General features: G+C 43.8%; 2 protein-coding genes across 2 annotated transcripts in view; one reads left to right on the plus strand and one right to left on the minus strand.

Annotated features, from left to right (window-relative positions):
* The window catches only part of LOC146577094 (protein NLRC3-like), a 222,326-nt gene that overhangs the window by 30,065 nt on the left and 166,037 nt on the right, over window positions 1–26,224 (plus strand). The gene's annotated exons all lie outside the window — the stretch shown is intronic.
* LOC146577095 (uncharacterized) lies at window positions 1,575–7,339 on the minus strand. Its single transcript, XM_085268181.1, has 3 exons — window positions 6,993–7,339; window positions 2,894–3,900; window positions 1,575–2,773 (listed from the first exon to the last, which is right to left on the minus strand). Exons 2-3 carry the CDS (start codon window positions 3,592–3,594, stop codon window positions 2,083–2,085), a joined length of 1,392 nt encoding a protein of 463 aa, XP_085124307.1. The 5' UTR covers window positions 3,595–3,900; window positions 6,993–7,339; the 3' UTR covers window positions 1,575–2,082.

Genomic DNA, 26,224 nt, shown 5'->3' on the forward strand with positions numbered 1-26,224 from the left:
AGGAAAGGTTATTTTTATCATTATTATTATTATTTAATTATTAAGTCCGGGGTAACCTGCAAGAGCTGTTTGCACAAAGAATAATACTCGGACGTTTAGGTTTTATCGTTTTACACAAGGTTTAAAAATGAATGTCCACAATTGAATTGCAGAAATTGTTATTGAGCTAATACTGATGTAGTTGTTATCTTTGGTAAGGAGAGATTGGAGGAAGAATGAGCACAGTCAGGCCTAAAGACCCTCTTAATAATAATAATGGATTGCATTTATATACCGCTTTTCGAGACCCTCAAGGACCCTTTACAATTCCACTATTCATTCACTCTCGCATTCACACACTGGTGTAGGTAAGCTACAGTTGTAGCTTCCATATCGCGCCATCGGCCCCTCTGGTCATCACCAGTAAGCGGTAGGTGAAGTGTCTTGCCCAAGGACAAAATGACCAAGACAGAGAGAGCTGGCTCATCAGACAGACAAGCTCATCTTGTAACCTACTGGTTAGCGAACCGGCTAACTAGCACACTGGCTAACTAGCACACCGGCTAACTAGCAGATCAGCTAACTAGCAGTCCAGCTAACGGCAGCCACAAGCTGAAGGACGATTAAATGTAGTGGAGATATCAGGGATGACACTGGTGTGTTCGATTCACTCTTTAGCACTCCGTTCACTCCGGTGTGTCAGCCAGAACACCACTGAAGGCCAAATGATCCCAGCGTGTGGAATAAGGAGCTTAAGGTTCGGTTTGAGGCACTTTATTCTTTCACTGATTGATTCTTGTGGCTGTGATCACGTGTGTGGTTTATTACAAAAAGGAAGTACACAATACAAATACATCTTACCGTACATTACTAAATCTCCATTTGCACTATTTGCCTATTTGCACTACTCTGCCTGGTTTACACTCAATGTCACTTACCCATTATATTGTATATTGTATAGCTTTCTTGTTATATGTAAAATTGTATTTATTTAAATTTTTACTTTTTAATTATTTTACTTGCATTTTTAATCACTTTTATATTTAAATATATTTAAATGTTCATTTGCTATTTATCTAGGGATTGAGAGTAACGCAATTTCTATTCTCTGTATGTCCTGTACATGTGGCAGAATCGACAATAAAGTTGACTTTGACTTTGACTTTGACATGACAAATAAGATGAATAGATAAGTTACATATCCAGTTATATGTACGTACATATATGTACATACATCAGTATAGCTAATATAGCCATATATAAGGACAAAGATCACAGTACTATAATGCAGTAATGTTAAACACAAAGGTGTATATCTACATAAATCTATCCTATCAGTGATCAGGGTACTGTAGTATACTTCTACTACATACACTATAGAAACTAAACGGCATGAGTGTAACTTTAAGTTACCATCAGTACAGACGAACTGATGGTAGTTGTACAAAATAAAGGCTTTGCAATTATTGCGAAGGGCTTCCGGTTAAAGTAAGATCAGCTGATTACCTCAAAACAAATTGTTTGCTATAGAACTGTTAAAGATATTCTATTATCAAAGTACTCAGATGCAATGAAATATCACTCAGACACTTAGAGCAGTTTTAAACGTGCACGGGTGAGAGACTCAGGGAGAGACTCACACACCTCCTTGGTGCAGTCTGGCTTTATTTATACACATCATGAAGCATACAAAAAAGGAAATATCATCCTTATCTTGTCAAGAAAACAGGTGTGGTTTATCAAAAAACTTCGTGTTCTCTACAAGGTTGTTTCTTACTCGTGGGTGGCGGTTTCCTGCTAGTGTGAAGGCAAACAGTGACAATGTGAAGGCAAAGACTGATAATGTGAAGGCAAGCAGTTTCCGTTATAAAGTAGGGAGCCAGCAATTAAAATATGCAGCTGGTTGAGTACAGAACAGAAATATAAACACTCTTAGCTGATTATTATATGAATAATAAAATCTTTAAAAGCAAAAATACTCTGACATTCCCTCCTGTTGTTTAGATTTCTCACATGACAGTACTGTTATTTTTGTCAGTTCATAACCTCTTATCTAAACATTTTCGGTTTGAACGTCATAAAACAGTCCTGTGTTCAATTAGACTAAACATTACTGTATGGATCATCTTTCAAAATTTCTTCCATTTGAGACGTCATCACATAAGCATTGATAGAAGTTGTCACCATGTTTGATACCATTTTCTTCAGACAGGGTACTACACATGTTGTGAAAACACATAACAGTAAAAGCAAAAATGCTATTCCAACAAGTCCTTTAATCAGTAGGGACTTCCATGAACCACCTAGTAACCATGTCAACCAATCATCAGTGCTTGTGACATAGTCTTGTTGTTCAGCATCTTTAATCTTTCTCAAGGTGTTCAAAGCGTCGGTCATGTTTTGTGAGTGTATGTTGTCTGGGATGTATGTACAACATGTAGTGTCAAACAATACACACAAACCTCCTTTTTCAGCTAGAATCATGTCTAGTGCGACTCTGTGTTGCATCACTACAATGCGTATTGCGTCGATTTCTTCATTTTGCGCTTTGTTGATTTTCATTGAAGCATTTAGGAACAGTCCAAATCGATAGTCAAGTGTCTCGATCCTCAGCATGTTTTTCCCAACTCCTACCCAAGGGAACAAGGAGTGGAGGACTTTCTGACCATCAGTCCATAGTTTGAAGTTCTTGGGCACATCTGATCCATAGATTGAGTCATGTGGCATTACTTCAGTGACTTCAGCAACTTCACGTTTTGCTCTTGACGTGTGTGTCTCTGCTGTGATCTTGAAGGTGTGGTCTGAAATTAGTACTGGTGCACACAGACCGGTGGAGTTCGGTGGGAGCATGAAGTAGGTTTTAGGCCCGCAGGCCCAAGCGGCTCCCTGGACCCAGAAAGTTCCATTTTTGAAGGTGTGTATTCCTTTGGATTGGGTCAGGTCAAGTGTCTGTGTGCAGTTGCGGTTTCGTCCAAGTTTCCTGTTTCCATCGGAGAAGTTGAAACACATTGGGTGCTGTATGTCCGGCGGCAAAACTATGGCGAATGATTTGTTTTTTGTGTTGTTGGCTTTGACGTTTACCCAATGTTTTTCGTTGCAGGTGTAGTTCCAGTTCGTCAGATTGTAGGCACAAGGGGTTTTCTGTTCAATTAGGATACGTCGTTGTGAAAGTGGTTTCGTGACACGTTTGACGTCTGTGTCACTACACCATGGAATTAGGTCTTCTTTCTTTGTGCTTTGACCTTTTAGGGTCAGTCCTGTTGCCATCAAATCTCTGCGTGTGCAATTGCCAGTTGTTGCTTTGTTGAACACACACATCGCTTCGTCAAGTTCAGGTGCCTTTCCATATATTGTTGCGTGTACGGCTGTTGTTGGCATATGTGAACATACATAGCATTCCGTGCTGTTGTCGGTGCGTGTTCTATCATACACATATCTATACCACGCGTTGTTCATCCATGGGTGGTTATGGTCTTGGTTCAGGTCACGCAGATGCGAATTATCATGTGTCCATCTTTTTTGCAGGTGGTGTTGTTTATTTCCTCTCATCTGGGTGAGTGTTAGTAGGCTCACTAGGAGCGCAATGCTGGCCACTAGGAGGACAAGTGTCTTCATGATGACCAGGCACACCTAGACTTCTGGTGAGTAGACTATTGGCGAGAAGTAAAAAAGGGCGGGATATACCCAATCAGCCCTTCCCTTCACCAATAGATCACCTAGAAGCCGGCGTCTAAGCGTCTGGATTGTCACTCACTTTTTTACAGTGGCTTTGGTGGATCCAAGATGGTCTTTCTGCTATTTTGCAGGCGGTGGGTGTGGTAAGTAGGACTTGGTATGGGCCCTCCCACCTTGGTGAACTCCAATTCTTTCTCTGGAGTACTTTGATCAGGATCCAATCACCTGGTTGTAACCTGCAAGACACTGGAGAGAAATCACTCGGCAGTTGGTTGTTTAACACAATCTCTTTATTTTCAAACAGTTTAGTCATCCATTCTGCTAGGGTAGTTTCCCTTATTGATTTATTAATAGGTTCACTGGTAATTGGCAATGGAAACGCTCTCCCGTGGATGATTTCAAAAGGTGTAAGTTTCTGAGAACCTTGTGTTATTCTCATCCACATCTTTACTAGGCCTAGACATTCAGGCCATGGTCTTCCTGTTTCTTCCATGCATTTTCTTAATCTCTGTTTTATTGTGCCGTTAGTTCTTTCCACTAATCCTGCGCTTTGTGGGTGATATGCACAGTGATGTTTGATGCTAAATCCTAGAGCTTCAGAGACTTTGCTGATGATGTCATTAACAAAATGTGTTCCATTGTCTGACCTTATCAGACTGGGAATGCCATATGTGGGGATGAAGTGATTGCATAAACACTTTGCCACTGATATTGCATCTGCTCTTTTTTACTGGATAGATTTCTGGCCATTTTGAAAATACATCTATAATTACTAGAGCATATCTTGATGCTTGGCATTCGTTAAGTTCAATAAAATCCATGTGGGTTTCCTTGTGAGTTGTTGTTTTTTTTGTTTTTTGTTTTTTGACAGAATAGGCATGTTCTTACAAATTATTCGCTAAAGTTTCAAAATTTATAGTGTGTATTGCATTGTTTATCTATACTATATCTCCCTCCTGTTGACACAGGTGTTTACCTCATGTGTCACTACAACCGCTGTCCTGTGTAATGACTCTGTTAATATAGGTTTTCCATCACAGACCATTAAGTCATCTTTCAGTTTACTCCACATTTCAGCCACTTGTTTTGTTCAGTGATTGTTGCAGCTTGTTGTTCGGTTTTTAGTACATCAAGTGGTATTTGTAGGCAGTAGTTGGTTTCTAGTAGCTCTGCCGATTGTTTGCAGCCTGTTTTGCTGCTTGTTCTGCAAAATTATTTCCTTTTGTGACAATATAATTGTCTTTTTGATGTGCTCCACATGTGCACAGTGCCAATTGTTTTGGCAAGGTGATCACTTCCAGCAAGATTTTTTTTTTCTTCTCTATAGATGGAACATTACATTCTCACTTGAGGCATTTTTAGATAATTTCTAGTTTTTCAAAGAATTCACACATCTCACACATCTTACATATTTTAAACAAGTATTGTCACAAATTTGTTTCCAAATCAACAAAATAAAATAATCAAACAAAACCGAAAACATACATGAGTCAGGACCCAAAAAGAAAAATGCTGCTACTGAAACAGAGCAGACATGTGAGGGAAAACTGAGCTCACAGACAGCTGCATGTGTTGGCTTTTATGCAGCTTCTGCTCTAAAAACAAATAAATAAAAAATAAAAGAAAATGTGTAACATGCTCATCAACTTAGCGGTGTCCACATATTTAATTCAGCTTCACAATCCTGTAACTTTAGCTGTTGTCTACAGGGTTTGGCTTATTAGTTGTTACTATAGATGTGCTCTATATCTCAGTAATATTTTATCCAGGTTTTCAAGCATGTCAAGTGCCTCTATGCACCTAAGTAGTTTAGATATTTCCTTTATTTTCTTCATCTCCTATGTCATTATACTGAGTTTGAGCAAACCTTAAGCTTGATGCAGACTACTTCATAACAATTGTCCATCTCACATCATACTGACTAGGTTACTTCTTATTATTATCATCTTTTTCTTTCCATATAATAACAACAGTATATTACAACATTTTATCAGTGTATATAAAAGTGTATATTACTATACTACTACTGAGCCAATTTAATAGTTGGGATCATCTTACTCAGCAAACAGATAACTTAGAATTCATCCAATCTGTACAAATTTGCTTCTTCTCTGAACAGGTTTGTGCCTACTTTTTAGACTGGTCTTCTGTTTGCCTCATCTCAGATCCAACCTTCGGTCACTTTCATTCTTTCTGTTGCATGTCTAACCAAGCAATTTATTATTATATATTTTATTTTTTATTTTGTGTCCATCAAGGGCTTCGGGTGATCTGCAGCTTCACCTTTTCCCAAGCTGGAGACATTTACCTTTTCACACACTTTCCTTGGCTGACCAATGACACAGCCTTAATGTACCTTATGCATCTCTCTATTGTATTTAAAAGGTTTTCGTGTGAATTATTTCCTTTTATTTATTTTATACATTCTGGGCATGAACGTCTTGCCAACTATGTTTCATTGTTAATATAAGTTTACAGGTTGTTATCCTTCCTATTATTAGTTTCAATACATTAAAAATAAGTTCTAATGTAATTTTGTCTTTATTTATTTTATTTTTGTACTTCTTATATTTATATCTATTCGTTGAGGTCTGTTTCCAACCTTTTTAAACTACTTTGATCTCTAGTTTTCACTTAATAAGGGTTTTATCAGTCACTGCAGTTTGTCCGGCGCCTGGACATTTTTTCTCTAGCCACTGCTCGTCAGCAGTGAGTTTTGTTGATTTATTACCCATTTTTCTTTCTTATTATTTTTATTAGCTCATAGATATATTTACGTTTACACACACACATACACACCCGTGGTGCTTTCTCTGGCACGAGGAATGGGAGAGGCTATTGACACGGCCTTCTACTTTCAAGCTAGCCTTGAAAGCGGTGTCAATTTTATGTGATGAAACACAACCTTTTCCCGTTCCACCAGAACTCGAGCAACCAACGGTAAACAATTCGGTGGAGTAGTTCAGCCTCCTTAATGTGCTGTAAAATCAACTTACTCCACCAACAAAACAGTAAAACAACAGATTATACGCGTAATGAGTTTTTTATTCTGGGCAACACTGTGTCTTTCTACATTGCTCCAAGCCCTCTTTCAGGCGAGCTGCTTCGTAACCTCTACGAGTCCTTTTTCAGACGAGAATGTTACTATCCTGTCGTATTTTGACATTAAACTTGCTCCAAGCCCTCTTTCAGGCGAGCTGTAACCTCTACCAGTCCTTTTTCAGACGAGAATGTTACTTAATTAATCTGTCATACATTGACGGGAAACTATTTAATGTATAGACCACAGGTTGCCTCAGTCGTTTTGCGCAAGATGTGAGTGAGTGCTAAATATTCACCTGAGTTATTGTGTGGTTGCTTTGGTTTCCTTCATCAACCCCTGAAGTCGTGGACCTCTTATAAGAACGCTGGCCAGAACCCGAACGTCACGTCTCTGGACTTTATCCTCTGCCTGGAGAGGAGTCGACAGCGTGGGCTTCTCACGACGTCAGGACTTGACGAAGGTCTCCTATTGGAGCATTGAAAAAATATCAATGTCCACTCCGGCTCGAAGGACCAATTAAATGTTAAAGATATTCTATTATCAAAGTACTCAGATGCAATGAAATATCACTCAGACACTTAGAGCAGTTTTAAACGTGCACGGGTGAGAGACTCAGGGAGAGACTCACACACCTCCTTGGTGCAGTCTGGCTTTATTTATATACATCATGAAGCATACAAAAAAGGAAATATCATCCTTATCTTGTCAAGAAAACAGGTGTGGTTTATCAAAAAACTTCGTGTTCTCTACAAGGTTGTTTCTTACTCGTGGGTGGCGGTTTCCTGCTAGTGTGAAGGCAAACAGTGACAATGTGAAGGCAAAGACTGATAATGTGAAGGCAAGCAGTTTCCGTTATAAAGTAGGGAGCCAGCAATTAAAATATGCAGCTGGTTGAGTACAGAACAGAAATATAAACACTCTTAGCTGATTATTATATGAATAATAAAATCTTTAAAAGCAAAAATACTCTGACAAGAACGCAGCTCCCACTCTTCATTAATATCATGTACTGTAACTTCCAAGTAACCATGGTTACCCTGCCACGCCCAGTAGTCTTCAGAGAGACCAACAGCTGGTGCACGTTGTAACGCCGTGGCTTTCATAGTCTCTCCTTTTTCTACAGCTTATGTGTTCTTCTTGTGATGGTGCGTCTTGAGGGAGGCTCATACATGCCGTCATTTGTTGATCCTAAGAACGTTCCTCAGACCGACTTCTTCAACAACACTAATCGGCCTGCAGTTTGTAGCTACTCACTTCACTGTGGCGTTTGTTAGCTTGTCTTTCTTTGGTTTATCTAGACTCCTCCCACAAGCTGATCCTACGTAGTCTGCCCAAGCCTCCCACCGCTGTTTGTGTGGGTGGTTTGTTTGCTGCCATCAACAGCGTGTAAGTGATACTTCAGACTTGAAGTACTCCGACAATAAAAAACTCAACTTTGCTTAAAAATACCTTTAGTTGTATCAACACTGCCCTCTGGAATAATTAGACTTTGGTGACAAACTGATGTGATCTCCATGTTTCCTTTGTTGGACTGTGGGCGAGTGTCAGAACTGAATGTACTGAGTAACATGTGGAGTTTAAATATGTGTCAGTTCCAGTTTTAGAGCTCTAAAGTGCAGCTATCATGTTAGGAATATGTTAGGAATAGACAGGAACACTGAGCACACTGAGGTCAAATCTTTTATTTATCCAGTTCATCTGTAGGCTGAGCTCAGTCCATCCATTTAGTGAAATGATGTTTAAAGGTCTCCTTCTTCTGTGAGCGTGCACAGATCCTGAAGTAGAAAGCCTGGGTTAACAGAGAAATGATCATCACTGTGATGATGCTCATCATCTCTGACTGGGATTTGAGGTTTTGTCAAAGCAGGAAACACAAAGAAAGCCTGGCTATGTTGGACTGGGTGTGGAAGCAGCTCCCAGTTTGAGTTCAGGAGACAGACACCCTCACTACTTTGAAGATCAGCTTCAAACTTTCCTTTTTGATAAAACTTATAGTTAGAGCTGGATCAGGTGACCCTGAACCATCCCTTAGTTATGCTGCCATAGAGATGGATAACAGACGGATTGTTGTTTTGTGTGTCTGCAGTCTGTCAGGCTGTCTGATCACAGAGGAAGCTGTACTTCTCTGGCCTCAGCTCTGACCTCCAACCCCTCCCATCTGAGAGAGCTTGACCTGAGCTACAATCATCCAGGTCCCTCAGGAATGAAGCTGCTGTCGGCTGGACTGAAGGATCCAGGCTGGAGACTGGACACTCTCAGGTATGGAGAGAATGTCTGATAGAGGAGGAAGAGCTGGAAACATTTCCTGTGTCCTTCACTCACTTCCTGTTTGTTTCCTGCAGATGAGACATGAACAATCACACATGCAGGAATATTTTCAGGGACAGACACACTAGTCTAGCTGGATAGTACATGGATATTTATGTAGGGGGTCTCCAAGGAGTCTGTTTGCAGGAACATTAATGATAACTGATATGTTGAGAGTTTCATTAAAAGTAGACCTACAGTTACCGTATTTTCACGACCATAAGACGCACTGTACTAAAAGGCGCAGTCTCAGTTATGTGTGCCATTACTGTATTTAACACACACATAAGGCGCACTGGATTATAGGGCGCATACAAGTACCGTATGCGTATTTAAAAATAAAGCGGGAGCAAACCTGAGTTCGGTACCTTACTCACATTTTTATTACCAGTAATCGTCATCATCAACAACACACAAGCATACAAGTGTGCGTATTTAAAAATAAAGCAGGAGCAAAACAAAGTTTGGTACTCACATTTTTATCATCAATCAAACCCATCGAAGTCCTCATCCTCTGTGTCTGAATTGAACAGCTGCGCTAAATCTCCATCAAATATTCCAGGTTCACTTTCTTCACTGTCAGAGTCACTTTCCGTGCCGTGCGGCTCCTCAGAAATGATGCCGGCTTTTGCGAAAGCTCGAACAACAGTGCCAGCAGACATGTTAGCCCAAGCATCTACAATCCATTGGCAAATTGTGGCGTAACTCGCCCGGCACTGCCTTCCACTCTTGGTGAAACTGTGGTCTCCATCGGTCATCCATCGCATGGTGATGCGTGGAAAAAACCACCTGGTCTCCTTACATACACCTCCCTCAGCCAGTCTTTCATCATTTCCTCATCCATCCAGCCCTTTTCATTTGCCTTAATGATGATTCCTGCTGGAAACTTCTCTTTAGGCAAAGTCTTTCGCTTAAAAATCACCATAGGCGGCAGTTTCTGTCCATTAGCATGGCAGCCAAGCACAACAGTAAAAGAAGACTTTTCGTGCCCCGTTGTGCTTATCGCTACCGTGCTGGTCCCCTTCTTCTCCACAGTGTGACTCACCGGGATGTCGAAAGTGAGCGGCACCTCGTCCATGTTTGTGATGTGGCTGGGCTGGATGTGTTTGTCGCCGATGTGTTTGCTGCAGTAGGAGCGGAAGATGGCCAGCTTTTCCTTATAATCCGCTGGAAGTTGCTGCGCTACCATAGTCCTGGTCCGGATGGAAAAATGGCACCGTTTCATAAAACGAAAGCACCAAGACGGACCTCCTTGGAAATGTTCAATGTTCATCTCTTCAGCTAGTGAAACTGCTTTTAGCCGAATGGTGACCGTCGAAACGCTTCTCCCGCTCGTTCTTTGCTCGATGATCCACCGCTCGAGCCTTTCCTCCAACTCGGGCCACCTCGCCTTATGTCCGCGGAAACTCAGCTGCGTTTTCTTGACCTGCCGGAGCTTGTTTTCCAGCTTCCTCCATTTGCGAACCATCGATTCGTTAATCTTTTTTTTATTTATTTTTTTTTAATTTATTTTTTTTGTGTCCCGGTTGGATCTATAGCCATCAGAATTGTTGTCTTAAGGCCAAGAAAGATGCCAAGCGGATTTATTTTACCAAGTGGATCATCATGGCCTTGCCATATTGGTCCATTTGATTGACCTTTATTATAATGATGAATTTATTTCATTTTCAGTTGCTACAAACGGGACAGACATAACTGTGGGATAGGACAGGGGGAAAGAATGAAAGAAAGAGAGGGAGAGAAAGGAAACCAAAGGGGAGAAGAGACGGTGAGAAGGGGGGGAAGAGAGAAAATCGATTCGTTAATCTTAAATTCTCTCGCCGCTGCTCGATTTCCATGTTCCTCCGCGTAGCTGATGGCCTTCAGTTTAAACTGTGCTTCGTAAGCGTGTCTCTTTTCCATTTTCAGGGTTGTTAAAACAACGATGTCCTGCATAATGCACATACCTGTCCTTTTATACAGGTATATGCGATTGTCCCGGTATATACGATCAACGCCCACACTTCACCCTTTAGCGTTCTCATGGTGTTCTCTACTACGTCCTCCTTACAACACACAGGGCGCACTGCACTATAGGGCGTGCCGCACTTTTTAAAGAAAATCTAAGGCTTTTATGTTCACCTTATAGTTGCGAAAATACGGTAGGTCCATAAATATTTGGACAGAGACAACATTTTGTAACTTTAGATACACTTTATTAGGTCACAGGTGTACTATACCTGAGATAGTGGCCACTGTGTACCTAATAAGGTGTCAGCCATGTGTATGTTTCCCATGCTGTATGTCCACAGTCACAGTGACAGTCAGTGACGCTGACAGAAGGATGGAATAAGGCTGTGAATCATTTCAGTCTGTGTGTGTGACAAAGAGGCAGACAGGAGCAGCTAACATTTGGAAATGGAAGCTTAAATAATGACAAACTCTACATTCACAGCTGAATTCACAATAGATTTGTTATCAAGTGCACATTTAGCAGCTAATGCTAATACTGTTTTCCCTTTCTACAACTTGAGCAGCTATTGCTAAGTAGGCCACTTTGCTCTGCTAAGGATTTGTGTGACCATGATGGAAACTCTGATAAGCTAATGCTGCTAAGCTAATGCTATTTATGGGCCCTGTTAGAATCAATATTTCATTCTCATTCTGTTGTTTGAGAAGAATATTAATGTCTCACGTCATTATAACACAAGAGAAAGGGGTGTTAGCGTTAGGTACTAATGCTTATTCACCTCAAATTAGCTTTAGCTGCTAATGGGAGCCTACTTAGCATAAACCCTTCACATTGTTGTAATGCAAGGGAAAAGAGTCACTCATGGCAGCCTATTTAGCATTAACGTCACATTATTATAACACAAGAGAAAAGGGTATCAGCATTAGCTACTAGTGCTTATTCACCTCAAATTATCTTTAGCTACTAATGGCAGCCTACTTAGCATTAACTCCTCACGAATATAATGCTAATTCACATCAAATTAGCATTAGCTGCTAGAATAAGCCTACTAAGCACTTTCTGCTCACGTTATTAAAAGGGAAGGGAAAAGTGTTATCATTATCGGGTAATGCTAACTCGCATCAAATTAGCAATAGTTATTAACGGTAATACACATCATATTGTTAAAATGTAAGAAAAAACATTGTTAGCATTAGCGATTTAAATTAGCATTACCTAATAACAGCAGCCTTCTTAGCATTAGCTGCTCACATTGTTAGAAATCAAGAGAATATGGTATGAGCATTAGTTGCCAATGCTTATTCACCTAAAATTAGCATTATCCATTAATATTAGCCTATTTAGCAAAAACTTCTTAATGCTAAATAGGCTTAACTGAAATGAAAGTAGTGTTAGCATTAGCTGCTGATATTGTTAAAAGGTAAGATAAAACATTGCTAGCAGCAGCGGACAATGCTAGCACACATAATAATTAGCATTACCTAATAATGGCAGCCTTCTTAGCATTAGCTGCTCATATTGTTATAATGCAAGGGAAAAGAGTTGGCAAAATCATTGTTAGCATTAGTGGATAATGCTAATTCACCTAAATTAGCATTAGCTAATAATGGCTACGTACTTAGCATTACCTACTGATATTGATATAAAACAGGAAAATATGGTATTAGCATTAGCTTCTAATGCTTTCTCGTCTAAAATTTGAATTGGCCACTAATGGCATCCTATTTAGCATTAACTCTTCACATCGCAGGGGAAAAGTTAAAATCGGATAAAGAAAAAAGTGTTCATATTAGCTACTCGTATTGTTAAAAAGTAAGAAAAAACATAGTTAGCATAAGGGGATAATGCTAATTCACCTCAAATTAGTATTAGCTAATAACGGCAACCTACTTAGCATTAGCTGGTCACATTGTTATAAAGCAAGAAAATATGGTATTAGCATTAGCTGCCAATTCCTATTCACCTAAAATTAGCATTACCTGCTAATGGCAGTCTACTTAGCATTAACTCCTCACTAATGTGATGCTAATTCACTTCAAATTAGCTTTAGCTTTAGCATTAGCTGCTAGCATCAGCCTACCTAGCACTAGCTGCTCGCATTGTTAAAAGGGAAGAGAAAACAATATTAGCATTACCTGGTAATAATTATTCACCCCTAATTAGAATTAACCACTAATGGCAGCATACTTAGCATTAACTCCTCACATCGTTATAACTCAAATGATGCTAACTTGCATTAAATTAGACTGCTGTTATTAGCTAATGCTATTTAGAAGTAGCTGCTCACATTGTTATAAAGCAAAGGAAAACGATATGACCATTAGGGTCTAATGCGTATTTGCCTTAAATTAGACGTATGTGCTAATGGCGGCCTACTTAGCATTTGCAGCTCAGATTGTTGTAATGCTAGGGAAAAGAGTGTTAGCATTAGCCGTTCACATTGTTATAACGTTAAGGGAAATAGTGTTAGCGTTAGCTACTCACATTGTTAAAAAGTAAGTGTTAGCATTTGTGCATAATGCTAATACACATCAAATTAGCATTAGTTAATAACGGCAGCCTATTTAGCATTAGCAGATAATGTTGACCTTGGCCCACTGGAAAAGTTAAGAACTAAAGATTTAGAGCTATCGAGAAACACTCCTTTCTCATTTGAGAAACAAATAAATTCTGTTAGTAAAACCAGCTGTAAGCTTTATATTGTTGATTGTCATTTCCCATATGGAAAAGATATATAAATCTTATAAAGTTTGTATCTGTCTTGTGTGAAACTTGTATGAAAATGTTTTGGATACTTACTAAAACAATATATGAAAGTAATGAGAAAGTGGCTACTTTCATGAGTATGACTTTCATCAAATAAGTTTTTAGTCTTTTCCATATGGGTTATGCTTAAAAATATTTACTCATACATGCTTAGTTTTATAATCGATTGCATAATGATAGAGGTTCGATGCTTAGTAGTCTGTAAAGACTCTGTGTGCCTTCCAGAGTGCTCTGGCATGCACACACCACTTGGGGCCATGAGAGAGGTCGTACCCTCTCTTACTGATTTATGGTGTAGGACAGGGGTATCAAACTCAATTTAGCTGGGGGCCGCTGCAGGCAGAGTCTGGGTGAAGCTGGGCCGCATTAGGTTTTCCACAAGAAAGGCATGGTTAAAAAATTCCAATCTTCTCAAATCTCTTTATTTTTATTTTTTAACACAAAATATGAAAAATAAGAAGAGCTTTTGGCACAAGTATGTGCTACCAAAAAGGCACATGGTCCGCTTGAACATTCGGGAAAGCCGAGGGAAACTAGGGCTCAAGTCTCTCAAAAATTGTCCAAGCGTGTCTGCTTTTCCACTCACCTCCCTGAACTTTGCTTTGAGTTCAGAGTTGCACTGCAGCTCAATGAGCTCCATTTGAAGCACAGAAGGGGCATCTTGCACATCAAAGGAGAAGGGGTCCGCAAAAATGTGAAAGGTGGCTCTGTGTGTCTTGAAGTCAGCAAATCTGTGATCAAATTCCTCCTGTAGCCTCAAAATGACATCAACATACTCGTCAGCACTGAATGGTGTGCCTGCATCCACGAGTGCCTTGCATGCTGGGAAATGGCAAAGGTTTGTCTGAGAGAGCTGAGCTTTCCAGAGCGACAGTTTTGTGGAGAATGCTCTCATCTTGTCATAAGATAAGATAAAACTTTATTAATCCCTCGGGTGGGTTCCTCTGGGAAATTCGGTTTCCAAAAGCACAGCACCGACGGAAGTTACAGTTACAGAATATTATATATATATATATATATATGTACACACACACACACACACACACACACACACATACATATATATATATATATAAACCCATAACCCAACTAAGCTGTAGTTGTGGATATATATATATACATCTACAGCTTAGTTGTTCCCCCTGAAGTTTTTCCTGAAGCATACAGGGCCGGATGGTATTGAAGGCACTGGAAAAGTCAAGAAACAGGATCCTGACCTTTTCCCCCATCCAGGTGTGAGTGGGCTCTGTGCAGGAGGTACAGGATGGCATCCTCCACTCCGACATCCGCCTTGTATGCAAACTGTAGTGGGTCCTGGGCATGTTGTACCTGTGGTCGGAGGAGGTTGAGAAAGAGCCGCTCTAGAGTCTTCATAAGATGTGACGTCAGTGCCACCGGTCGGAAGTCATTCAGCTCATTGGGCCGGTTCCTTTTTGGGACCGGGACGATGCAGGATATCTTCCATAGGGCGGGCACTCTCCCCAGTCACAGACTGAGATTGAAGACTCGTTGTAGCGGCTCCCCAAGTTCAGCAGCACACGCCTTTAGCATCCTAGGACACACCTTGTCTGGGCCTGCTGCCTTTCTGGGGCGAAGCTTCCTCAGTTGTCTCCTGACCTGATCCACTGTGACATTTGGGAGATGTTTGGGAGGAGGGGGGGGGGGGGGGGGGGGGGGGGGGAGATGTCTTGCTGCTGAGAAGAGGGATTGGAGGAGGGGGGTGTCAAGTTGCCCCTGGCCTTGTAACGTCTTGTTCAGTACATTAAGCTCATGTGTCATATCAACAAGAAAAGCTGAGTCCATGAGCCATTTGGGATCAGTTAGCACAGGAACACTAACTCCATCCTTCTCCATGAAGGCTTCACTTCTGCTCTCAACTCAAAAAGTCTCTTTAATACATTTCCCCTGCTGAGCCAACGTACCTCAGTGAAGTCGAGCACATCCCCATATTCTGACTCCATTTCCTCTAAAAAGGCACAGAACCTTCGGTGCTTTAAGCCCCTGGATCTGATTTGGTTGATGCATTTCACAACAATAGACATCACATCGTCAAACTTCAGGCATTTGCTGCAAAGGACCTGCTGATGGATGATGCAGTGCAGAGCAATGGCCTCCTCCACGCCTTCCTCTTCCAGTTTGTTTTGTGCCACCAGTCCATTTTTCCTCCCTGTCATTGATGGCGCTCCATCTGTTGTTATTCCAACAAACCTCTTCCATGGCAAACCAACATTCTCAATGGCATCACACAGCTTGTAAATATCTGCTGAGCGGTGGTCTGGCCATGCATTGGAATTACTGTGAGCAGCTCCTCCATCACTTCAAAACTGTCATCAACACCACGGACATACATTGGGAGCTGGGCAGTGTCGGTGATGTCTGTGGTCTCATCAAGAGCGACTGAGTATACACTGAAACATTTGGCTTTCTCACACAGTTGGTCATAAATGTCACTTGACAGGTCAGAAATGCGATCTGCTGCGGTGTTGGCAGAAAGGCTGATGTTGCTAAACTGACCTTTCTTTCCCGGACAGACTATATTTGCAGCCTGCAATATGCACTTTTAGACAAATGCACCTTCTGTGAATGGCTTCCCTGCTTTAGCAATCATCTCACTAACCACGTGGCTCCGACTGCTGCATTATTCTCTTTGGTTGCTTTCTTGGAGAAATCTTGCTGCCTCAGTAGATCTGTTTTAAGACTGGCAACCCGGTTCGCTCTCTCGTCTCCCTGGTATTCTGCATCCAGCTCAGCATGTCTAGTTGTGTAATGACGTTTCAAATTGTATTCCTTGTGCAGCGCAACTTTCTCTGTGCAAATAAGACAGGTCGGGGTGCCCCTGTGCTCAACAAAGAAATATTGCATTTCCCACTTTTCCTGAAATTGTCGGTGCTCATCACCAACCTTTCTCTTCACCGCAGGCTTTGAAAAAGACATGTTTGGCGCTATGTGACATTTATAATTCTACTTGGTGTCACTGTCGCATTGAAGTTTCAATCAAGCGTTTAGCCGACGGACGGGGAACGTCTCAACGCGTAGAGAACGTCATTTCTGCTTCTTTTTCTTGCAACCGTAGCACGGCGATCGGCAGATAAAAAGCCGGTAGCAGTCTCCTTTGTTTTTACGCTCGATGTTCATGTCTTTCATGACGACACGAACACCGTGGCGTTTGCAGATGGTAGAAAGTGCAGGGATAGCGAGCGCAAAAAAGGCGACTGCTCACGGCGCCGGGCTGTTGTTACAGGAGAAAGAAGCGGAAACGACACCGTGACATATAACAAATAACATCAGCTGTTTCTGATGTTAGTTGTTTTGACTGCTTTTACATTATATTGAAATATATGTAATGTTCATGTTTGCTGCAATGCAAACGCAGTGATGCAAATAAAAACATGGAGCCACAAATTACGGTGCGACCCTATAATTAGTCCGGGTTACCGGGGACTGTTGTTGCCGATGAACAGGTGTCGCTATGTGACTGCAGACTAAATTGGGCTGCATTGAGTTCATGACTTTTCTTTTATCCCGCCGCCTACGCATCACTGTGAGAGTTAATATGAGATCTCTCTCTGTGGAAAAATAACTTTAAATCCCACTGACGTGTGTATAAATCTATATACGTATAATGTCCCGCTGGGCAGCAACTTAAAAAAACAACTTTTTTTGAAGTGTTGTGAACGCAGCGCGCTGGGGCGAATGTCGGCGTTTGCCCAATAGAAAGGAGGAAGCCAGCCAGGCACAGAAAGAAAGAAACACTCCAGGGCAACGCTGCTGGAACTTTGACTCATTGACAAATGTTTCCCTGCTTGCATCAAGCCCGGCTGGTGTCCCCTGAGATCCATATCCCACCCTGATTGGTGGGTTAATTCAGCTCCGCCCACAACACTGTAAAGTGTCATACATTATCAAACTAACATTACATTTTCATATTAAGGTGGGGCCAAAAACTATCGTCCTGCGGGCCGCAATTGGCCCGCGGGCCGCGAGTTTCAGACCCCTGGTGTAGGAGGACACCTACTCTGTGTCTGGTTAAGTATAAGAGCCCTTTGTTAGGGGGACCGCTGGACTCTTAGCACCAGCTTTGGGGTCACAGGGTCACATCTGGAACACACACACACACACACACACACACACACTATGCACAGACTGGTACTCTTTGTTCATACCTGTGTAAGACGTCATAATGAACTTGTGCATATTCATGTAAGCTCAATAAAGAGCAGTGTTACGAGGGAGCAGACGAGAGCGACTGAGGTCAAGTGAAGGAACGGCGCTGTCACAGTTCTCTCCCTCATCAATTGTCTGGTTCCAGCGGTGGGTCTGTGCTAGACGACCCATCACCAGCTTTTTCCACTGGTCACCAGTACGTGGTAGAATCCACTTCCAGATCTGGTTGTCTTTAAATCTGTGAATGGATTGGCTCCATCTTATCTCTCTTTAACAAAAGAATCCAAGTGGAGCCCTCAGGTCTGCAGATAAGCAGCTTCTGACCAGAACTAGACGTAAAAACAGAGGTGAGCTTTATCGATGGCTGCAGCCAAACTCTGGAACAGTCGCCCTTCACATCAGGTCGTCACCAACACTGGACATTTTTAAAAGCCGGTTGGAAACACATTTGTACTCTGTAGCTTTCAATCCTGACCAGTCTTTATAGTCATTACTGTGTATGTTTCCTATTTTCTCTCTACTCTGTGCAGCACTTTGGCTCAAGCTGTTTTTAAATGTGCTGATAAATAAATGTAGATTTCTTTGAATAAAACAGTGGAGCCGGAGGACTTCCGGTAGACGGCATGTCGAAATAGTCGCTCTTCGCTGGGCTTCTACTTTTATCACAACTACTTGATAATTTCTCACTACCCGCAACAAAGTGTGGAGTTGTATTGGTGGTATTGTGTGTCTGGTGTCATAATCTGCCAAGATGACCAGTAGAAACACCAGGAACCAGGAGCAAAAAAGAGATGAGCTCGCTGCGGCTAATGAAGCCATCATGGCTATGCTAAAGACCACGCTGGACGAGCACAAAGCCTCGCTTTCGGCAGAATTCAAGACATCCGTTCAGCGACTTGAAAACAAGCTGGACAGCATCCAAACGACTCTCAACAACCATGACCAACGGATTACAGCCTTGGAAACTATGGCCACAACTACGAGCGCGGAGCTCCAGAACGTGGTGGCTAAGTTAGCGGTGGTGGCGGAGGATAACGAGAAGCTGAGAGCTAGGCTAATCGACGTTGAAAGCAGGAGCCGCCGCAACAATATTCGCCTCTTGGGGGTCCCTGAAAATATTGAATGGCCCAGGCCGACTGTGTTCTTTTCTCAGGTGCTTGTGGACATATTTGGAGTGGACGTTTTGAAAACGGCCCCGGAGTTGGATCGAGCCCACCGGGCACTGGTGGCAAGACCAGGCCCCAACGCGAAACCCCGAGCGGTTGTTGTCTGTTTCCATAGCTACCAGACCCGTGAGCTCGTTGTGCGCAAAGCTCGGGAAATGCGGGGTAAACTGAAATATAAGGACACCCCCATCCATATTGTCGAGGACTATTGCCCTGAGGTGCTGGAACAACGGTCCGCTTACTGCGGAGTTATGAAGGAGTTGTACGATCTTGGACTCAAGCCTCAGCTTCGCTACCCGGCCAAACTGTTCGTTATGACTGACGAAGGGAACCGGAAGCGACTGGCGTCACCAGGCGACGCTCGGAGCTATATCGCCTTACACCGTCCCCTGAGTTCTAACATTCTGGAAACCTGATCTGAGGGTCATGGTTGGATCCTGCCACTTCCATAGAAGGGCTCATGACATTTTAGTTTGATGTTTGGTACCTAGAGGACAGCATGGTTTGAGTAATTCTAACCTCATTGTTTTTTCTGTTTTTCTCTCATTTTCCTTTATAATACCCCTGTTTATATTTTGTTCTAATATCACTGTTGGCACGCTAGTCTGCTACGTATACATATATGTATATACTGTTTTACTTTATATAAACACACATTTTTTCATTATTATTGCCTCTCCTACAGTTTGATTCCTGCCATGTACAAATGGGGGACAACAATACCCCAGCCTGCCTTTTTTGTGCTTTTCTTCTGTCCGTTTTTGTATAGTAAGATACATCCTAGTTCCTCAATTTTTTCTAGCAGAATATTGACAAGGCATATTTTCATAGTGAGACCTTGCCGCCACAGGGAAGCAAGCCATTTGATAAGAGTTGTGATGGCGAAGTCTTCACATGGGAATGTTTACACCCTGCTGTGCAATGGACACTTGCAAGTTTTGTTTTCGGGGGTATCCAGGTCCAATTTATGTTGTTCGATCTGCATGTATGTATTGCCTTGTTTTATGTTTTTTCTGTTGTTGTTGTTGTTGTGTCTTATTTATTTTATTTTATTTTATTTTATTTTATTTACTTATTTTTCTTTCTGTTTTTTTTTTTTTTTTTTTTCCCCCAGTTCTGTTCACAGTCTACTACCTCAAATACAGACACCAGCTTTCCCCTGGCCACGGTCAACTTGTCAAACCAAAGACCTGTCTGAATATAGTAAGGTATGTCGAGCACAATCAATGGTCTTAGAATTGTCTCCTGGAATGTGAGAGGGGTGGGGAATGCAACCAAAGTTAACAAAGTTATGGCGCATTTACAGCAGCTTAAAGGAGATGTGTTTTTTCTTCAAGAGACACATCTCTGCAACAGAGAAGTGAGGCGACTCAAGAGAAACTGGATCGGCAATATATATCATTCCAAATTTAACGCCAAGGCCAGAGGGACAGCCATACTTATTCGTAATAATATTCTGTTTGAGCAACATAAAGTTATTGCTGATCCAGATGGCCGTTTCACATTTGTGCCAGGAAACTTGCAGGGCTCACTTGTGATACTGGCTAGCGTGTACGGGCCGAACTGGGATGACGACTCTTTTATAGCTAAACTTTTCTCTTCACTTCCAAATCTGGAAAACTATCATCTTATTATTGGAGGTGATTTTAACTTGGTTCAGGACACTCTGCTGGATAGATCGTCAACTAAGGCCTGTTCCCTGAATAAATCTGCTAAAACCCTAGAATTTTTCAAAACTCAGCTGGGGATTGTGGATCCATGGCGACATGCGAATCCCACTACTAAGGCATTTTCCTTTTTCTCTCATCCCCACCGTACATATACACGTATAGACTTTTTTCTTGTTGATATTAGGTTTCTCTGTAAAATTAGCCATTGTCAGTATCATGCTATTGCCATTTCAGATCATTCACCAGTTTCTTTTGATGTGGTATTAGCGACCCCGTCTCGACCCATTAAACATTGGAGATTTAACTCTAGCCTGTTGATAAGGGATGACTACACACATTTTTTGAGATCACAGTTCTCACTTTTCCTTGAGTTGAACGATTCTACTGAAGTGTCAAGAGGTGTATTATGGGAAACGTCGAAAGCCTACATGAGAGGCCAGCTTATAGGATTTGTGTCAAATTTAAAGAAGAAAGAGTTAACTTACACGTCCAGTTTATTGAATAAGATCAAAGATCTAGATGGCAGATATGCATCAAACCCAGATCCTAACCTCTATACAGAACGTGTGAAAGTTCAAGCCAGTCTCAATTTAACCACCACCGCAACAGCTATGGTTCAATTAATTAAGACTAAGCAACGCTTTTTTGAATCTGGCGACAAGGCAGGGAAACTTCTGGCTTATCAAGCCCGTGCCGAAGCAACCTCTAAGCTAATCCCAAAGGTCAAGTCTGCTGCTGGTGACATAATATCGGACCCAGAGGGAATTAATAAAGTATTTGTAAGTTTCTATTCCAATCTGTACACTTCAAGTTCTCCCCCTCTATCAGAAGAAACTCTCCAAAATATACATTTTCCAAGAATAGATAGAGATCTGACGAAAGGATTAGGGGGACCTATCACTGTAGTTGTCATGATCCTGGGTCCTTTTGACCCAGCGTTTTGTGTTTTCTCTTCGCGATTTTGGTTCTGTTCTTCCTCTGGTTAGTGTTTACTCTGTTCTGCCCGTGTGTTCCTGTATCTAGTCCGCGTTTCTTAGTTTGTGTCCTTTCATGTGTAAGTTCCTGTTTTATTGTGAAGGTCTGTGTCTTATGTGAGTGTTTTCAGTTTGCCTCCCTAGTCTCGTCATGTTAATTACTCCCAGCTGTGTTCCCACCTGTATGTAATCCCCCTGTGTTCTCTGAGTGTATTTAAGTTGTGTCTTCTGTCATAGTAGTTGCTGGTTCGTCTGTGTTGTTTCCCCTCGGTCTCCCTGTATGTATTTCCCCGGACCTCCCTGCACCGTCATTCCTGGTTTGTGTTGTTAGTTTACCCAGTTTAGGTTTCGGTTTCATGTTCACACCCCGTTGCTGTTTGTACCCACTGCTGTAAATAAACACTCACCTGCACCAGAGCTGCCGCCTTTTGGGTCCTTACTACAAATCCACACGGCTTGCCCCGCAAACCGTGACAGAACGAACCAGCCACCATGGACCCAGCGGCAGTCAATCCGTCCGAGGAGCTCCAGGATGACATCGGCTACAATGTGGAGATCCTCCTCGGGCTGTGGCTGGAGAATCCTCCGTACGAGCTTCGCCGCGCCGTGGAAGGTCGGCTACAACGTCTCTTTTCCGGCCTGCCATGGCTACTGAATTCACTTCCTCCGACCATACAGGCTTTTCTCCGGCACACACCTCACCTTCTCTCAGCCACTCCTGCCTCGCTGCCCGACTCGCCGGATGTGATCTTGCCCGGCCCGTCGGAGCCGGCTGCGGGGAGGAAACGCCGATCGCGCCGCAAGCGCGCCACCCCACAGCCGGACGTTCGGGCTTCTAAATCGCCGGCTGTGGTGAGTGAGGACTCTTTTTCATTTTCAGACTGCATGACTGTTCATTCAGGGGCTGCGTTTTGTGTGGCGGATGTCAACGCGAGCTGCTTATCGCCTGTGCAGCCACTCTCAGCTCGGTTAGCTCCCCCGCAGCCACTCTCAGCTCGGTTAGCTCCCCCGCAGCCACTCTCAGCCCAGTCAGCTCCCCCGCAGCCACTCTCAGCCCAGTTAGCTCCCGCGCAGCCACTCTCAGCCCAGTTAGCTCCCCCGCAGCGAGTGCCACCCTCAGCTCCGTCTCCAGTGCCACCCTCAGCTCCGTCTCCAGTGCCACCCTCAGCTCCGTCTCCAGTGCCACCCTCAGCTCAGTCTCCAGTGCCACTCTCAGCTCAGTCTCCAGTGCCGCCTGTAGCGCAGGCCCCAGTAGCTCCAGTGCCGCCTGTAGCGCAGGCCCCAGTGGCTCCAGTGCCGCCTGTAGCGCAGGCCCCAGTGGCTCCAGTGCCGCCTGTAGCGCAGGTCGCAGTAGCTCCAGTGCCGCCTGTAGCGCAGGCCCCAGTAGCTCCAGTGCCGCCTGTAGCGCAGGCCCCAGTAGCTCCAGTGCCGCCTGTAGCGCAGGCCCCAGTAGCTCCAGTGTCCCCTTCAGCGCAGGCCCCAGTAGCTCCAGTGTCCCCTTCAGCGCAGGCCCCAGTAGCTCCAGTGCCGCCTGTAGCGCAGGCCCCAGTAGCTCCAGTGCCGCCTGTAGCGCAGGCCCCAGTAGCTCCAGTGCCGCCTGTAGCGCAGGCCCCAGCAGTACCGGTTCCACTCATTCACTCCATGCAGGGAGAAGATTTAAGGTCCAGTCAGGGAGTTTCTCGCGCTTTAGCTGCTTCAGGCACCGTTCTGCACTCCAGGGCGTCCCCAGAGGCTAGGTCTCAGTCCCCAGCTGATTCTGGACCCCTGAAGATTAAGCAGCCCTCAGAGAACAACTCCGTGTCAGTGCTGTCTGAGCAGGGCCAGTGCTCAGCACAGCACCCATTGCCTTCATGTCTGCCAGAGGACTCCATGCCTCCTGGCTTTGTGATGGCTTCTGCTGGAGGGTCCAAGGGGCCCGTCCAGCCTTCGTCTTGTGTCTCCGCTGGAGGGTCCGAGGGACCGCTCCGGCCTTTGTTTCCTGTTTCCGCTGGAGGGTCCGAGGGACCGCTCCGGCCGTTGTCTCCAGTCTCAGCTGGAGGGCCCGAGGAGCCCGTCCAGCCACCTGCTGCAGCATCATCATCATCCTCGCCGGCTGCAGCATCATCATCAGCCTCGCCTGGTCCAGCCTCAGAGCCTTCAGCCTCGCCTGGTCCAGCCTCAGAGCCTTCAGCCTCGCCTGGTCCAGCCTCAGAGCCTTCAGCCTCGCCTGGTCCAGCCTCATCCGAGTCTGCAGCCTCGCCTGGTCCAGCCTCATCCGAGTCTGCAGCCTCGCCTGGTCCGGATCACCATCGCCTGAGTGGCCGCCGTTGCCTTCCGCACGGCCAGCCCCCGGACCGCCATCGCCTGAGTGGCCGCCGTTGCCTTCCGCACGGTCGGCCCCCCGAACTGTGTCCACGTCGCCGCCGTTGCCGTCCGCACGGTCGGCCCCCCGAACTGTTTTGGACTCCTGTGCTGTCGGCCCCCCGAACTCTTCTGGACTCCTGTGCTGTCGGCCCCCCGAACTCTTCTGGACTCCTGTGCTGTCGGCCCCCTGAACTCTTCTGGACTCCTGTGCTGTCGGCCCCCTGAACTCTTCTGTTTTTTCCTGTGTTCTGGTGTGCTTCGTTTCTTTTGGTTTTGGGCTCATTTTTTGTTTTTGTCTTTTGGCCTTCTGGTGCTCCGGTTTTGTTTTGCTTCGTGCCCTCCTTCCTGGGCCCCCGCCGCCCGCCCTGGTCGGGTTGTTTTCTGTTTTTTCTGGCTGTTTTGTTTCTTTTTGGGCTGTCTGGAGCCAGCCTTTGAGGGGGGGGGGGGGGGGTACTGTCATGATCCTGGGTCCTTTTGACCCAGCGTTTTGTGTTTTCTCTTCGCGATTTTGGTTCTGTTCTTCCTCTGGTTAGTGTTTACTCTGTTCTGCCCGTGTGTTCCTGTATCTAGTCCGCGTTTCTTAGTTTGTGTCCTTTCATGTGTAAGTTCCTGTTTTATTGTGAAGGTCTGTGTCTTATGTGAGTGTTTTCAGTTTGCCTCCCTAGTCTCGTCATGTTAATTACTCCCAGCTGTGTTCCCACCTGTATGTAATCCCCCTGTGTTCTCTGAGTGTATTTAAGTTGTGTCTTCTGTCATAGTAGTTGCTGGTTCGTCTGTGTTGTTTCCCCTCGGTCTCCCTGTATGTATTTCCCCGGACCTCCCTGCACCGTCATTCCTGGTTTGTGTTGTTAGTTTACCCAGTTTAGGTTTCGGTTTCATGTTCACACCCCGTTGCTGTTTGTACCCACTGCTGTAAATAAACACTCACCTGCACCAGAGCTGCCGCCTTTTGGGTCCTTACTACAAATCCACACGGCTTGCCCCGCAAACCGTGACAGTAGTAGAGGTACAAGAAGCCATTAAATCCTTAAACACAGGTAAATCGCCGGGCCCTGACGGTTACTCTGCAGAATACTATAAAGTCAATTCTGATCTTATGGCACCGTTGTTGAAAGATATGTATAATGAAGCCTTTTCAAAATGTCAATTACCCAAGACTTTGTCCGAAGCTACTATTTGTTTAATCTTGAAAAAGGATAAGGATCCTTTGTTGTGCAGTAGTTACAGACCAATTTCTCTTTTAAATATTGATTTTAAAATACTATCTAAAATCCTCGCACTTAGGCTACAACGTGTTCTGTCACAAATTATCGCCTTTGACCAGACGGGGTTTATGGCCGGCAGGCACTCATATGACAATTCAAGACGCCTCTTGAATATTATCCATACATCGTGCAACTCAATTCCAGAGGTTGTGGTATCTCTTGACGCGGAGAAAGCTTTCGACCGCGTCGAGTGGAGCTTCCTCTATGAGGTGATGGATAGGTTTGGCTTGGGGGCTGACTTTATTCTCTGGGTTAAGCTACTATATTCCTCGCCATCCACCTGTATTCGTACTAACAACAACTTGTCTTTGCCTTTTCCACTTGAGAGGGGCACTAGGCAAGGGTGCCCTCTCTCACCCCTCCTATTCGCCATTGCTATCGAGCCTCTTGCAATATGGCTGCGTTCAGAGGATAGATTTAAAGGCATTACAAGGTTCGGTGTGACTCACAAACTCTCCCTTTATGCAGATGACTTGCTCCTGTACATTTCTGACCCTCTAAACTCATTCCCGGTGCTTTTTGACATACTGGACCAATATGGTACACTGTCAGGATATAAGGTCAATTATCAAAAAAGTGAGTTGCAACCCCTTAATTCCCTGGCCAGAGCTCTTCCCCACTCAATAGTGCCTTTTAAGTGGACAGAAACCGGATTTAGATATTTGGGGTTTTTTATTTCCTCTTCTATACATAAAATGATGAGGGAGAATTTTCTATCCCTACTAGAAAATGTTGGGAAAGATTGTGACCGTTGGACTTCTCTACCATTGTCAGTGGCAGGGAGAGTTAACCTGATAAAGATGAGTGTCCTCCCAAAATTCTTGTATCTTTTTCAACATGTCCCAATTTTTCTTACCAAGGCATTTTTTGACAAGTTAGAAAAGATTCTGTTACATTTCATATGGGGAGGGAAACAAGCTA

Source organism: Mchenga conophoros, linkage group LG3 (assembly GCF_057382185.1).
Source record: "Mchenga conophoros isolate Kocher_MC1m ecotype Shallow Benthic linkage group LG3, M_conophoros_male_GT1.1, whole genome shotgun sequence".
NCBI lineage: Eukaryota > Metazoa > Chordata > Actinopteri > Cichliformes > Cichlidae > Mchenga > Mchenga conophoros.